Genomic DNA, 17,328 nt, shown 5'->3' with positions numbered 1-17,328 from the left:
TATTCCTGTGAAGAATCAAGCTTCTTAGTTCTGATTTCTTTTACGGCCAGTGCATATAATAGAACAGCCTCCGGAGTGTTGCCTAGAAACTGAGAAGCAAAAACAATTCAGCAATACCCTCAATATTCAGCAATAGTGTTCCCAGTGGGCCAAAAAAATAGAGATGGTGACCCCGGGGAGCTTGCCGATAGATCTGTAGCTACTATTACTGGGGAGTGTTTCTTAATTTCTTCTTCTGAATCTTATGAGACTAAAAGCGTGGATTTGCATATCAACACTCAATGGTGGTGCAGGATTCAAGTATGCACAGCAGCGGCCATTAAGGAATTTACAGAGGCAGCTTGGGAGCTGCTGGGATCTGTGAAACCAAACCCCAGCATGATACAGAGGGAAGATGTAGTCACTCACAACACAATGCAGATTTGAAGCATATCATTTTCTGCTCTGAGTGTCTACCTAGTAAATGTAATTGTTTTAAGTAACTGTGGTCTGTGCAATTTAGAAATTGTGGAGTTGGTTCTGTCAGGAGCTCTCACCTAACGTGTCATATTCCAACTTGGCACTTTGCACTTTAAACCATGGTTGGAAAATGGTGACCTGTGTGTGCTTGATATACGGTGTGCATTAACTAAGGTGTTAGCTCAGTGGTGGCAGTATCACCTCCAAGTCAGAAGGTTGTAGGCATTTGATAAAGTGCTGTACAGCAGACATGTGAGCAATGTTAGAGCTCATGGAATAAATGGGACAGTAGCAACATGGATGCGGAATTGGCTGAGTGACAGGAAACACAGTCATGATTAATGGATGTTTTTCGGACTGGTGGGAGGTTTGTAGTGGAATTCCCCAGGGGTAGGTGTTAAGACCCTTGCTTTTCTTGATATATATATTACTGAGCTATCCAGTATCCTATTGGATCCTCTGTTCAGTTCAGTGGAACAAGCCCGTTGAAGAAAATCAAGTGTGACATTTGAGGCAAGCAGGTAGGTGATTGGTTTGAGGAAGGAGCTATCTGTTTAGTGAGCATCTGGTAAGTGATTAAGGGTCCATTCTAATTCTAATGTTTAAAATAGTAAATGAACTAGTGGTAAACTCCATAAAATATATAAAAAAGGAAAATGAAATAAATAATTGAATAAAATAATTAAATAGTTAATTAAAACACATTAAGGATGGCAGGACAGATGATGTATCATGGCTGCAGCATGTGGGAGCTCCTGAATGTCACTGTGATCCAGGGCAAACACGTCTGCAGTAAGTGTTTGCGGCTCGAGGAGCTTTGGCTCAGAGTCATTGAGCTGAAGGCCACGCTGCAAACACTGTGGCACATCAGGGAGGAGGAAAGTTACCTCGACACATTGTACCAGGAGGCCATCACACCCCTTCGGGTAGAGTCTTCTGATTTTGGTCAGTGGTCAGGGACAGGAGAGTGTGGCTGCTGCTGAGGCAGGTAAGGGGATCCAAAGGGCAGGAGTGCAGGAACCTCAGCCTTTGTGATTGTCCAACAGGTCTGAGGTTCTTTCAGCTTGTTTGGATGAGAGTGGGGGCTGCAGGGTGGATTAGCAACCTGACCATGGCACCATGGTACAGGAAGCCATTCAAGTGGAGAGAGAAAAAAGAAATGTAGTGGTAGCAGGGGACAGTATAGTTAGGGGGATTGACACTGTTCTCTGCAGCAAAGAGTGAGAGTCCAAACGGCTGTGTTGCCTGCCCAGTGCCAGGGTTCGGGACATCTGCTCAGGGCTAGAGAGAAACTTACAGTGGGAGGGGAAGGATCCAGTCATCATGGCCCATGTAGGTACCAACGACATAGACAGGACAAGGAAAGAGGTGCTTCATAGTCAGTATGAGGAACTAGGCACCAAATTAAGAAGAAGAAACTCAACGGTAATAATCTCGGTTAAAAATAAGGGATCGCCCATTAAGACAGAGATAAGGAGAAATTTTTTCTCTCAGAGGGTTGTGAGTCTTTGGAATTCTCTTCCACAAAAGGTGGTGGAAGCAGAGTCTTTGAATATTTTTAAGGCAGAGGTAGATAGATTCTTGATAAGCAAGGGGCTGAAAGGTTATCGGGGGCAGGTGGAAATGTGGAGGAATCAGTTCAGGTATGAACTTATTGAATGGTTCAGCAGGCTAGAAGGGCCAAGTGGCCTACTCTTGCTCCTAAATCGTATGTTCGTATATACGTATGTAAGTTCGTATGAGCTAGACCTAGGTGATCAAGGGACAATTTCAAAATTTGCAGATGATACAAAACCTGGAAACATTGTGACCTGTGAGAAGGATAGTGTAGAACTTCAAAAGGACATAGACAGGTTGGTGCAATAGGCGAACAAGTGGCAGATAAAATTTATTGCAGAGAAGTGTGAAGTGATTCATTTTGGTAGGAAGAATGCAGAGAGACAATATAAAATAAAGGGTACCATTCTAAAGGGGGTGCAGGAGCAGAGGGACCTGGGTGTAGATGTGCATAAATCCTTGAAGGTGGCAGGACTGATGAGAGAGCAGTTAATAAAGCACAGTATCCTGGGCTTTCATAGTGACCTGAGGAAAAAACATTTTCGTGCAGCGAGTGGTTAGGATCTGCAATGCGCTGCCTGAGAGGGTGGTGGAGCCAGATTCAATCCAGGCATTCAAGAGGGAATTGGATTATTATCTGAAAGGGAAGAATGTGCAGTGGTACAGGGAGAAGGCAGGGGAGCGGCGCTAGGTATATTGCTCCTTCGGAGAGTCAGCACAAACATGACAGGCCAAATGGCCTCCTTCTGTGTTGTAACTTTCTGTGTTTCTGTGCTTCGTACCTCATTGTTGCTAGTAGGACCTTATCGTGCACAAATTGGCTGCCACATTACCTACATTATAACAGTGACTACACTTCATTGGCTGTAAAATGCTTTGGCACAACCTGAGGTCTTGTAAGGACCAGTATAAATGCAGGTTCTATCTTTCTTAGCTGCAGGTCAAGTGCCCTGGCACTTCGCCAGGTCAGAAATGAGCCCATGTGCAATCTTCGGGTCAAAGAAAAACACACCACACTCAGCACACGATTGTGAAACAAGGAATAAGTAAAGTTAAAACTGAAAGTGACTGAAAATCAGATTTTACACAGCTATAGAAAGTAGAGTGATAATACTTTCACCCCTCCTCCACACCTTCCCCTTCCCCCTCAATTGTGAGTCAGAACAAAGCAGAGCTGCATCGCCACCAGGCAAATACCTCTCATCTTACTGAGTCAAAAGGTCACCAACTTTTGCGGTTATAATTAAAACTCCTACTTCAGATTCTATTTCCTCTCCAGGTCACTATTTAGATTGGTCTCTATAATCTCTGCAGTTGTTTCACTGAACGAATGGAGTTACATTTGAATGGGTTATTTGAAAGGCTTCAACCAGACCGGAGGGGAGAAAATAAACATCAAAGGTGGTAAGGTGGCATTGCGTACTGATGTACCCAGGTTGGGCGTTGCATCACACTACTGTATCGATCTGCTCAGTCAGAATTCTCAGTGCCATTTGCATCAACAGGAAGATGCTGAGCAGAGGCCAGATGTGTAAAGTGCTCTATACATTTAGGTTTCATCATGTCCCCCACCCACCTTCCTGCTCTTCCATGGAGCAAGGGAAAATTGCCCTCAAATGCTCTTTGGCACCTTGAAATAGTTCATCATAGACTAGAGCCAGCAGCAGCTCAGTATAAGTGAATGGTGCAGAGAGGAGAATAAACACAAAATAACTGACCAACCAAAACATTAAATACTTATGCAATTTGGTGCAGAAGCTCTTACAAAAAGAGTTTGATTTGCTCACAAAATACCTCAGTCATATAAAAATGCATGAAACACACTGGAAAAAAAAAACTGAAATTAGGCCAACGCCATACATGGCAATTGGGAGAACCCAATGGACCAATTCGTGGGAGTGAAATTGGTCTCGACAGTATGTGAAAAATAAACAAAATGAATACATGTCATAGTCAGGGCGATTTTCAAGCCGTCAGCTTTTTATTTCAGCCTTTGTCAGCTTATTTTAAAGCTATTGGTCAGCTTTTACTAGTTTTCTAGATTGATACGTATGAGTCATCCCATTAATAGCACGCTGATTCCAGCCTGTGAACTATCACATTAATAGTATACAGTGCCCAATGCTTATCACGCTGTATTCGTGCTCTTGCGATTTGCTCGCTATTTGCATTGGACAATTTATATGAATTTAGTTCTGTTCAGCAATTTGGTTTGTCCCAAACTGTTAAATGTAACAAGACTCCTCTGAAGTTGCAAATTCGTTAGGCTAAAATTCGATAAGACCTGTTAACTGGTTTGTGGATCGCGATACGTGATTAGCCCGTACCTGTTGAAAGTAATGCAGTCAGCATGCAAATATTGTGCTGCCTGCGCATTTTCACGATAGTGGCATGCAGCCCAGTGCCCATGCACCTCCAAAGCCAACAACCACAGTTTCAGTCTTATCCTATATATAGGAGCACATGTGAATCCCCAGTTCATGCTCACCACCTGAATACAATTAAGCATCCAATTAATATACAATTAACAGGGAGAGGAGGAAGAGTGAATAGGATTGCATATCTGCAGCTGAGGACAAACAAGACAGGAATGGCTAGAAGAGCATTGACCGTAGAAGAACTGATAAAATTGAGATAAGCAGGTTGTTACAGAGGAGAAAGAGGTTGGAAGCTAGAGATGAGAGGGAGATGATTATCAAGAGAAGTTGTTCTTGAATTCTGCCCAGAAATGTGAGATGTGTTGGAAGCCATCTGACTCAAATTTTCAAGTTTTGAGTAGGCTTCTGCTCATAAAATGTTAAGTTATCGTCTGATCACCTCCAGTCTCTCTCCATTGCCCTCTGTCTCTCTCTCTCTGTTTTATAGTTATTATATCTCTGACCTCTGTCTCTTTTATTTCTCAAAAGTTCCAAATACAGCATCCAACACACCCTTCCTTCTTCCTGTATCCTCGATGTTGAAATCAAGACTCTGTGTCCTACTCAAAATCATTGTGTCCCATTACCTCAAAATGTAGAACTGCTTATCTCATTTAGACTTCCCTTCTTCCTACCATCTACAGGCTTTAGAAACTTATGGCTGGCTTTACTTCACCATTATTTCTTGAGTTATCTCAGCTATTCTGCTACTCTGTGCAAACTTGGTTGTGACCTGCAATACAGGGCTTGACTTCATAATAAATAATAAAAATAAGAGTCAAAAGGTGCTGAATACTTGATCTATGGTGTAGGTGTTTAAATCATATGAAACCATGGTGCAGCCATGCACTACAGAAACTCTTTGCGGTATTTAATGCTGCAATTATATGCCTCTTACAACCAAATTCAGATTCCTCCTCTTCAGCAATGAAACTAGAAACTAAAGATGCTGGAGAACAGGGACAACATTTCCCCAAAAGCATAGCAAAATATATACTTGTCCAATGCTTTTTTAGGTAAAATAATGAAGAGGGTTTGTCAGTAAATCCCTCCTGAAGGTCTTTATTCATAGCTTTAAACATTCGTAGAGATCAATACTTACAGATTCTGGCTTGAAGAATCAGCTGCAGCAATACAAAGGTATGTCATGTCCTGCCAAAGGAAAAGAAGCACAGTGTCAGCAAGGCTAACAAAGAGGTAGCCTCTTCACCTCCTGCTTTCTATACATGGGGTGGGGGGAGTAATTTTACCCTAATCCATCAGGCAGGAAACCCAGGACACCAGACTGAATGGTGGGTTCACACTCTGCCTTATATTACTTTAGTTTAGTTTAGTTTAGAGATACAGCACTGAAACAGGCCCTTCGGCCCACCGAGTCTGTGCCAACCATCAACCACCCATTTATACTAATCCTACACTAATTCCATATTCCTACCACATCCCCACCTGTCCCTCTATTTCCCTACCACCTACCTATACTAGGGGCAATTTATAATGGCCAATTAACCTATCAACCAGTTTCAATGGTGAGGAAAATCTGCAGAGTGTAAACTCAGCTTTGTACCCAATCCCATGGGTTTCCAGACGGGCAGGTTGGGTTAACCTTTTGAAGTGTATCACTGCTGTAACGTAAGAAACATGGCAGCCAACGTATGCACAGCAAGCTCCCACAAACAGCAATGTGATGATGACCAGATCAACTGCTTTTTTTTAGTGATGCTGATTGAGGGATAAATATTCGCCAGGACACCACAGAGAACTGCCTCGCTCTTCTTCAAAATAGTGCTATGGGTTCTATTATAGCCTCCTAAGAGAACAGATGGGGCCTCGGTTTAAGATCGCATCTGAAAGATTGGCACAAGGTCAGGCTAGATTTTTGTGCTCAAGTCTCCCTCTGGAGTGGTGAATTTTAAATTTGTGTCTGGTTGTTCCCTTTTATTAAACACCTTATTCTTTACCAACTCATCAGTCTTGCTCATTATATTCAAAGGCCTGTATCACATGTCCCCTCAGACTTTTTTTCTCCAGCAAACAGAGTCACTTGAGCCTTTCTGCATAACTAAGATGACTAAAGCCCAGCATTACCCTGGTCACTCTTCTCTGAACCCTATCCTTTTTCAGATAGTGTGACCAGAACTCCACAACCTGCTACAGAATCGATGTCACCACTGAATTACTATATTAGCATAAGTTATTCTGATTTGTAGTCCAGTGGCCTCCAGATGAATCCCAGTATCCAATTTTCCTTATTAAATAAAGTACACACAAAATAAAACACTTATTGTACACAACATTTTAGGAATGATGCATAATCTTTAAAAACAACACTATTATTCAAACTTCAAAACCCTTTACACATGGGTAAATACTATGTTACGACCGGGTGAGGAAGGGGTCTCAGGCTCCCCTCTTGCCCCTTTCCTGGTTTGGCCATAACAGAGTTTATCTTTTAAAACACAGTGTTTTTAGCTTAATCCCTCAGTGAGTCCTTACTCACTGCTCTCTAATTGTAATTGTAAATGATCCAACTAGACAGGCTTTCTTAGGTTTAAACAAGATGTAAGTTTAATAACTTTACCACCCTAACGCAGTTAAAATTACTAAAATACGAGACACAACCATGCTAGCATGCATATGAGATAAACACACACACCAATAGATACAGAGGGGGAGAAAGAATTAAAGAGGAAGGTTTAAGTAGGATTGGCAATAAATAGCATTCAGTTACTATCTTTTGGTTTGGATGTAAAGTCCTTGGTGGGAGTTGAAGTCTTGCAGTTCTTGCTGGGGCCCAGTGCACACTTTCAAACTTGCTTCTCTGGTACCAGAAAACGGAAGAGGTCCTCTACTTGAGGCTTAAACTGCTTCTGTGGATCCCTGGGACTGGGCTTGAAAGAGAGACAGGGAGAGAGAGCTTCCTTCTCTTTGGTCTTCAAATTGCAGTCTGCCCCAAACCTTTCGGTGAGGCACAATAAAAATAGTTCCCAGTCTGGCCAGCAGGTAAGTCATGTGACAAGCTCTTTGTTTGAGACAGCATCGTCTATGAGGGTGCTTGATTAGGGGGGGTGGAGTACTGGCTCTTACACAGACAAGATGTGGATCATCACTGTTGCCCAGAGCAAACTTGTTAATTGAATCAGTGAGCACTTCCATTGTCTCTCTATTCAACTGTCTCTCAGAATGCAAATGTGCAGCCATGTTTTAGCTGTTCCGCTCTGTAGTCCTTTTAAACAAGTTATGTTCACTGTCCAGTAAAAAGTTTAAGTAGTGTTCCATATGACAAAATTAATATGTTTCCACTTGGCCAGTGTGGTTTCCATCACAACTACAAAAAAACTTGTATTTATATAGTGCCTTTACATAGTAAAACATCCCAGGGCACTTCACAGGAGCATTATCAAACAAAATTTGATAACAAAAGCTATATAATTAGGACAGGATAACAAGAGCTTTGTTGAAGAGGATTTTAAAGTGCATCTTAAAAGAAGTATGGACTCGATGGGCAGAATGGCCTTCTTCTATGCCATAAATGACGCTGACTCTAAGTTTCTCTAAGAGAGGGAGGTAGAGAGGCAGAGGTTCAGGGAGCCAATTCTAGAGCATTGGGCCTATGCAACTGAAGGCACAGCTAGCAATGGTGAAGTGATGAAAATTTGGGATAGAAGGAGGCCTTCAGCCCATTAAGTCACTTGTGGGAGTGGTGTACAGGCCGCCTAACAGTAACCACAAGGTAGGACGGGGTATAAAGGAAGAAATAATGGCAGCTTGTCAGAAAGATAAGGCAATAATCATGGGGGATTATAACCTACATATAGACTGGAAAAATAAGATGGGTAAAGGTAGCCTAGGTGAGAAGTTCATAGAGTTTTTTGGGATAGTTCCGTAGAACAGCACGTCTAGAGCCAACCAGAAAGAAGGCTATCCCAGACCTGGTATTGTGCAACGAAATAGGATTAATTAATGACCTCATACTGAAGGCGCCCCTAGGTAGCAGTGATCATAATATGATTGAATTTTACATTCAGTTTGGGGGAGAGAAGAGTGGGTCCAAGATTAGTATTTTAAACTTAAAGTGCAATTATGAGTGCATGAAAGCAGAGCTAGCTAAAGTGAACTGGCAAATTAGGTTAAGGGATAGATCAACAGAGATGCAGTGGCAGACATTTAAGGGGATATTTCAGAATACACAGAATAGATACATTCTAATGAGAAGAAAAAATTCCAAGGAGAGGACCCACCATCCGTGGTTAACTAAAAAAGTTAAAGATAGTATCAAACTTAAACAAAAAGCATATAATGATGGGCGCAATGATGGGTGGCAGGTCAGAAGATTGGACAGAATATAAAAAGCAGCAAAGAATGACTAAAAGATTAATAAGGAGGGAACAATTAGAGCACGAGAGAAAGCTATCTTGAAATATAAAGATAGATGGTAAGAGCTTCTATAAATATTTTAAAAAGAAAAGTTAACATAGTGAGCATTGGTCCTATAGAAAGTGGGCCTATGGAATTAATAATGGAAAATAAGGAGATGGCAGATGAATTGAACTGGTATTTTGCATCGAGCTTCACTAGAGAGGATACAAGTAACATTCCAGAAATAGCTGTAAATCAGGAAATGGAAGGGAGGGAGGAACCCTAGAAAATTCCAATCACCAGGGAAGTGGCACTGAGCAAATTGTTGCAGCTGCAGGCTGACAAGTCCTCGGATCCAGATGGATTTCATCTTAGGATCTTAAAAGAAGTGGCTATTGAGATAGTCAATACGTTGGTTTTAATTTTCCAAAATTCACTAGAATCGTGAAGGTTCCATTAGACTGGAAAAAAGCGAATGCAACTCCTTTATTCAAAAAGGGAGGGAGACAGAAAGCAGGAAGCTACAGGCCAGTTAGCTTAACACCTGTCTTAGGGAAAATGTTAGAAGCTATTAAAGATGTTTTAGCAGGGCATTTAGACAAATTCAAGGTGATCAGGCAGAATCAACATGGTTTTATGAGAGGGAAATCATGTTAAACCAATTTATTGGAGTTCTTTGAGGGAGTTGCATGTGCTGTGGATAAAGGGGAACTGGTGGATGTATTGTACTTAGATTTCCAGAAGGCATTTGATAAGGTGCCACATCAAAGGTTATTGCAGAAAATAAAAGCTCATGGTGTAGGGGTATTGGCATGGATAGAAAATTAGCTAGCTAACAGGAAACAGACAGTAGGGATAATTGGGTCATTTTCTGTTTGGCAAGATGTAATGAGAGGTGTGCCACAGGGATTAATGCTGGGGCCTCAGCTTTTTACAATTTATAAAAATGACTTGGATAAAGGGACTGAAGATATGGTTGTTAAATTTGCAGATGTCACAACGATAGGTAGGAAAGTAACTTGTGAAGAGGACATAATGGGTCTACAAAGGGATATAGATAGGTTAAGTGAGTGGCAAAGATCTGGCAAATGGAGTAGAATGTGGCAAAATCTGAAATTGTCCATTTTGACAGGAAGAATAAAAAAGCATATTATCTAAATGAGAGATTGCAGAGGTCTGAGATGCAAAGGGATCTGGGTGTCCTAGTGCATGAATCACAAAAAGTTAGTATGCAGGTACAGCAAGGAATTAGGAAAGCTCATAGAATGTTATCGTTTATTGTGAGGGGAACTGAAATCAAAAGTAGGGAGGTTATGCTACAGTTATACAGGGCATTGATGAAACCACATCTGGAGTACTGTGTACAGTATTGGTCTCCTTATTTATGGAAGGATACAAATGAGTTGGAAGCAGTTCAGAGAAGGTTTATTAGACTAATACCTGGAATGGTGGGTTGTCTTATGAGGAAAGGTTGGACAGGCTAGGCTTGTATCTGCTGGAGTTTAGAAGAGTAACAGGTGACTTGATTGAAACATATAAGATCCCGAGGGGTCTTGACAGGTGGATGCGGAAAGGATGTTTCCTCTTGTGGAAAAATCTAGAAATAAAGGGTTGCCCATTTAAGACTGAGATGAGGAGAATTTTTTTTCTCAGAGGGCCATAGGTCTTTGAAACTCTCTTCCCCAAAAGGCGGTGGAAACAGAAGCGTTGAATAATTTTAAGGAAGAGGTAGATAGATTCTTGATAAGCAAGGGGGTGAAAGGTTATCAAGGGTAAGCGGGAATGTGGAGTTGAGGTTACAATCAGATCAGCTATGATGTTGCTGAATGGTGGAGCAGGCTTGAGGGGCCGAGTGACCTACTCCTACTCCTAATTCGTATGTTCACATTCTTATGATCCTGTAGGTTTTTTTTCTGGGAAGTATGCGGTGTGCCTTTAAGGCTGTAACAGGATCAGTACGGCTTTAAGACAGCAAGCTCCAGGGGCTGAGTCAAAGTATGCATTCTCATTGCCATAGGATATAGCCAGCTTCAAATGTGAATTCTCGTTGCCGTAGGATACAGCCATTCAGAGAGCAAGGACAAAGATACAATATTACTGATTGACATTTGAAACAAGCTGAAAATCTGACTTTTAAGGCACAGTTAACAGACACAGACAGACAGCTGGACCAGCATGAATGGGACAGAGATCTCTGATAATTTAAACTGAAGGAAGGGAAGTTAGACTCTGACAATCCTCTATCCCAAAAAAATTCTAAAGCCAAATTGATTCATTAAAAAGTGTTTGTAAGTTGTTAATTGCTAAATTCATCGCTGGAGAAGAAAAGCATCACTTCAAGTGCTGAACTAGACTATGGACTGTTCTACTGTTGAAGAACCTTTTTCTCCCCCATCGGACAGCTGTAACATATGAATTGGGGGCTCGTCCGGGATTGAATCATATTTTAATTAAGTGGCTCGCATCTGGGATTAGAATCAGACTAATTTGGAGGGCTCACATTTGGAATTATATTAATTGCTTGTTTCTGGGATAACATATTTAAATTGGAGTCTTGCATTTGGCATCATATTTAATTGCTCTCATGCCTGGTAGCATAGCAATGGGAAACGCAATTGTTGGGATCTAGATCTAACACCAATTACAAAGAAATAAAAGAACCAGGTCCCTTGTATAATAGGGTACAGTCTATACCATAATAATGGCATTAGTGGTTACAGCAGAGTTTTTGGCAACGCAGAATGTTTGGCTGGGCAGACATATTTAGAAATTGAGAGGGTGAAGCAAATTACTTTTGACTTAAAAGCAAAATACTGCGGATGATGGAAATCTGAAATAAAAACAAGAAATGCTGGAAATATTCAGCAGGTCTGGCAGCATCTGTGGAGAGAGAAGCAGAGTTAACATTTCAGGTCAGTGACCCTTCTGCAGAACTGGCAAATATTAGAAATGTAAAAGGTTATAAGCAAGTAAAGTGGGGGTGGGGCAAGAGATAACAAAGGAGAAGGTGTAGATAGGACAAGGTCACAGAATAGCTGACCAGAAGGTCATGGAGCAAAGATATGTTAATGGTGTGTTGAAAGACGAAGCATTAGTACAGAAAGGGTGTTAACGGACTGAAAAAGGAACAGCCGCAAGTACAAACATGAAAAAAACAGTGGGTAAGCAAACTGAACAAACTAAGATGAAATAAAATAAACACAAAAGAATATATATAAAAAAAGGGAAAAGAAAAAAATAACTAAAAATAAAAGTAAAATGGGGATCCGTCATGCTCTGAAATTATTGAATTCAATGTTCAGTCCGGCAGGCTGTAGTGTGCCTAATCGGTAAATGAGATGCTGTTCCTCGAGCTTGCGTTGATGTTCACTGGAACACTGCAGCTATCCCAGGACAGAGATGTGAGCATGAGAGCAGGGGGGAGTGTTGAAATGGCCAGCAACCGGAAGCTCGGGGTCCTGCTTGCGGACTGAGTGGAGGTGTTCCGCAAAGCTGTCACCCAGTCTGCATTTGGTCTCCCCATTGTAGAGGAGACCACATTGTGAGCAGTGAATACAGTATAATACATTGAAAGAAGTACAAGTAAATCACTGCTTCACCTGAAAGGAGTGTTTGGGGCCTGGGATAGTGAGGAGGGCAGGTATTACACCTCCTGCAATTGCAGGGGAAGGTGCCGTGGAAAGGGGATGAGGTGGTGAGGGTAATGGAGGAGTGGACCAGGGTGTCACGGAGGGAACAATCCCTTCGGAATGCTGACAGGGGACACTTTCAATGTAGTATACTGTATTCGCTGTTCCAGGCAAAGGCTAAACAGGATCCATTGTCGGAGGTAAAAGGAGCACCACAAATAGATAGCCGAGTACCTGAAATCTTATTTGGGGATTTAGATCATCCAAATGAGATGTTTAACACATCGGCTATCATTGCAGCATGGCAAGCTGATCCAGAGATATACCAAATAACACAGATGGCTCTGTCAGAAGCTGAGGCGAAAGGAGTTTGGGAAGGCCATTATATGGCAAAAGGGGTTTTGAGGAGGAAATGGAGATCGTCTCATAGACCTGCCGATGAAGACAGGCCAGTTGTTGAACAGATAGTGGTACCACCTAAATATCGACAAGGATTATTAAGGTTAGCACATGACATTCCTTTTGCAGGACATAGGGGATTTCGGAAGACCAATCACACATAAGCAAACATTATTACTGGCCAGGTCTTACAAAGGATGTGAGAAAGTTTTGTAGGATATGCCATACCTGTCAAATGGTGGGAAAAACACAACCTACCATAAAACCAGGGGATGAGGTATTAGTGTTGTTGCCATCACAGGGAGAACCATTAAAATCACTGTTCAGTGGCCCATATAGAGTGATCAAAAGAGTGGGTAAGGTAGATTATTTGATTGACACCCCTGATCGCCGGAAGATCCATCAATTGTGTCACATCAATACGCTCAAACAATATTACCGCAGGGAGGAGGATAAGCCGGTACAGGTATGTCAGGTAATCGGGACTGTGGAGAAGGAAAAGGAAAGTGAGGAAAAGGCAGAAGCAGGCTTAGGAAATTCTCAGATTGAACCTCCAACTATCCAATTAGCAAATGCAGAATGGCTAGGAAAATTAAACAATAGGCTTGTACATTTAGAGGAAAAACAGCGTGAAGTCCTAACGAGGGTCTTCACAACGTTCCAAAGAGTTTGTAGGGATATGCCAGGATGTACAACCTTAGCCACACATGATATGGGTATAGGGGGGGACCATTCCTTTAAAACTACATCCTTGCCGCTTAGGTCCAAACAGACAGGCCCAAGTGGAAACAGAGGTACAATGCATGCTGAAGGGCAGCTTAGATGAACCTAGTCAGGACAGCTGGAATTCGCAGGTGGTCTTGATGTCTAAACTTGGTGGGTCAGCTCAAACTTACATAGACACTAGAAAAGTAACTGCAGTGAAGAAGGCAGACTCTTACCCAAATTCTTACTTAAAGGACTGAATGGGCAGCGTGGGCAACATCATGTGTTGGAGGGATACTGTCAAATTCCTTTGACACCCCAGGGTAAGAATAAGTCAGCTTCTGTTCCACCACACAGGGTTTTCCAGTGTCAAGTGATGCCACATAGGTTAAGGGGTACTCGAGAAACTTCTCAGAGAATAGTGAACCCAGTGGTGGTCAGTGCTCCTAGCTGTGCAGTTCACCTGGCTGAGGTAATGGACAACAGGGACACTTGGAAGGGAAACACAAAACAACTGGAAGATAATGCTTGGAAATTTGAAATGGGTTAATTGGGACAACCTTTCGAAAAATTTAAATCCAAAAATGTTGTGGTGGAACTTGCTGCTGTAATCTAACCATTTTAGAAGACTGTATGTCTGTGAATGCAGGAAAAAATGTTAGCTTTTTTTAAAATTGCATTTTTTACACATTCTAATGAAACGCATTTCAGGAATGGCATTTGATTCTGCCAAGGGTGGAGGTGTTATGATCCTGTAGTTTTTTTCTGGGAAGTATACAGTCTGCCTTTAAGGATCAGTACTGCTTTAAGGCAGCACGCTCCAGGGGCTGAGTCAAAGAACAAAGAACAGTACAGCACAGGAACAGGCCATTCAGCCCTCCAAGCCTGCGCCAATCATGATGCCTGCCTAAACTAAAACCTTCCGCACCTCCGGGGACTGTATCCCTCTATTCCCATCCAATTCATGTATTTGTCAAAATGTCTCTTAAACATCGCTATCGTACCTGCTTCCACTACCTCCCCTGGCAGCAAGTTCCAGGCACTCACCACACTCTGTGTAAAGAACTTGCCTCGCACATCCCCTCTAAACTTTGCCCCTCTCACCTTAAACCTATGTCCCCTAGTAACTGACTCTTCCACCCTAGGAAAAAGCTTCTGACTATCCACGCTGTCCATACCGCTCATAACTTTATAAACCTCTATCATGTCACCCCTCCACCTCCGTCGTTCCAGTGAAAACAATCGAGTTTATCCAACCTCTCCTCATAGCTAATGCCCTCCAGACCAGGCAACATCCTGGTAAACCTCTTCTGTACCCTCTCCAAAGCCTCCAAGTCCTTCTGGTAGTGTGGCGACCAGAATTGCACGCAATATTCTAAGTGTGGCCTAACTAAAGTTCTGTACAGCTGCAGCATGACTTGCCAATTTTTATACTCTATGCCCCGACCGATGAAGGCAAGCATGCCGTATGCCTTCTTGACTACCTTATCCACCTGCGTTGCCACTTTCAGTGACCTGTGGACCTGTACGCCCAGATCTCTCTGCCTGTCAATACTCCTAAGGGTTCTGCCATTTACTGTATACTTCCCACCTGCATTAGACCTTCCAAAATGCATTACCTCACATTTGTCCGGATTAAACTCCATCTGTCATTTCTCCGCCCAAGTCTCCAACCGATCTATATCCTGCTGTATCCTCTGACAATCCTCATCACAATCCGCAACTCCTCCAACCTTTGTGTCGTCCGCAAACTTACTAATCAGACCAGCTACATTTTCCTCCAAATCATTTATATATACTACAAACAGCAAAGATCCCAGCACTGATCCCTGCGGAACACCACTAGTCACATCCCTCCATTCAGAAAAGCACCCTTCCACTGCTACCCTCTGTCTTCTATGACAGAGCCAGTTCTGTATCCATCCTGCCAGCTCACCTCTGATCCCGTGTGATCCCTTTTGTACCGGTCTGCCATGAGGGACCTTATCAAAGGCTTTACTGAAGTCCATATAGATAACATCCACTGCCCTTCCTTCATCAATCATCTTTGTCACTTCCTCAAAAAACTCAATCAAATTAGTGAGACACAACCTCCCCTTCACAAAACTATGCTGCCTCTCGCTAATAAGTTCGTTTGTTTCCAAATGGGAGTAAATCCTGTCCCAAAGAATCCTCTCTAATAATTTCCCTACCACTGACGTAAGGCTCACCGGCCTATAATTTCCTGGATTATCCTTGCTACCCTTCTTAAACAAAGGAACAACATTGGCTATTCTCCAGTCCTCTGGGACCTCACCTCTAGCCAATGAGGATGCAAAGATTTCTGTCAAGGCCCCAGCAATTTCTTCCCTTGCCTCCCTCAGTATTCTGGGGTCGATCCCATCAGGCCCTGGGGACTTATCTACTTTAATGCTTTGCAAGACACCCAACACCTCCTCCTTTTTGATAATGAGATGACTGAGACTATCTACACTCCCTTCCCTCGGCTCATCATCCACTAAGTCCTTCTCTTTGGTGAATACTGATGCAAAGTACTCATTTAGTACCTCGCCCATTTCCTCTGGCTCCACACATAGATTCCCTTCTCTGTCCTTGAGTAGGCCAACCCTTTCCCTGGTTACCCTCTTGCTCTTTATATACGTATAAAAAGCCTTGGGATTTTCCTTAATCCTGTTTGCCAATGACTTTTCATGACCCCTTTTAGCCCTCCTGACTCATTGCTTAAGTTCCTTCCTGCTGTCTTTATATTCCTCAAGGGATTCGTCTGTTCCTAGCCTTCCAGCCCTTACGAATGCTTCCTTTTTCTTTTTGACTAGGCTCACAATATCCCGCATTATCCCAGGTTCCCGAAACTTGCCAAACTTATCCTTCTTCCTCACAGGAACATGCCGATCCTGGATTCTAATCAACTGACGTTTGAAAGACTCCCACATGCCAGATGTTGATTTACCCTCAAACACCCGCTCCCAATCTAAATTCTTCAGTTCCTGCCTCATTGCCGTAGGATACAGCCAGCTTCAAATGTGCATTCTTGTTGCTGTAGGATACAACCATTCGGAGAACAAGGACAAAGATACAATATTACTGATTGATGTTTGAAACAAGCTGAAAAACTGACTTTTGAGACACAGTTAACAGACACAGACAGACAGCGGATGGCTGTGAAAACTTCAAAGTAACCTTGGACTGTTCCACATTGGAAGATTCCACTTCGGCAGGAGCATAAATCTGCAAGGATACTAAGTTTCCTATTTTAAATGTTGTTTATATCTTAGTAGTGTTTAAGAATTTAGTTTTTCTCATTAAACAGTTAATTTGTTGATCTAAAGACACCTGGTTTAGTTAGTCTCATTCGGGGGTTAATAAATTTTCAATTTGGCTGTGGTTTTCTTTAATTTGGAAAGTATAAAATGATATGTTTGGCGATATGTGGAAGGGTGGGACTGAATCAACAGTGCGTTTCTCCCACCACAATCAGAATTTTGATTAGGGGCATTGTCTTGAGTGGTCGATCATAACAACATGGTGGAGTGCAGCTATCTGGATGGGTTGTAGAACTGGAGGTGGTGACAGAGATAGGGAGGGGCCATGGAGGGATTTGAAAACAAGGATGAGAATTTCAAAATCAAGGCATTGCCAGACCAGGACCTAATGTATATCAACGAGTGTAGGGGTGATAGGTGAACAGCAACTACATAGCGAACTAGGCAATGAGACTGCCCACCATAAAAAAACAACTGCAAATGATGAAAATTAGGATAGCAACAGAAAACGCTAGAAATACACAACAGGTCCATTAACATCTG

General features: G+C 42.3%; 1 protein-coding gene and 1 long non-coding RNA gene across 2 annotated transcripts in view; one reads left to right on the top strand and one right to left on the bottom strand.

Moving 5' to 3' along the window:
- dusp22a (dual specificity phosphatase 22a) overlaps positions 1 to 17,328 on the bottom strand; it is a 171,967-nt gene that overhangs the window by 113,360 nt on the left and 41,279 nt on the right. The window contains exon 5 of the mRNA XM_068049870.1: positions 5,536 to 5,585. Coding sequence (XP_067905971.1) covers positions 5,536 to 5,585 — 50 coding nt within the window. The remainder of the gene's footprint in view (positions 1 to 5,535; positions 5,586 to 17,328) is intronic.
- Positions 3,332 to 16,850, top strand: LOC137379159 (uncharacterized). Its single transcript, XR_010976748.1, has 2 exons — positions 3,332 to 3,420; positions 16,566 to 16,850. It is a non-coding gene; the product is annotated as an uncharacterized lncRNA (long non-coding RNA).

This window comes from Heterodontus francisci, chromosome 17, assembly GCF_036365525.1.
Source record: "Heterodontus francisci isolate sHetFra1 chromosome 17, sHetFra1.hap1, whole genome shotgun sequence".
Classification (NCBI taxonomy): domain Eukaryota; kingdom Metazoa; phylum Chordata; class Chondrichthyes; order Heterodontiformes; family Heterodontidae; genus Heterodontus; species Heterodontus francisci.
This window is presented reverse-complemented; position numbering and strand designations above follow the sequence as displayed.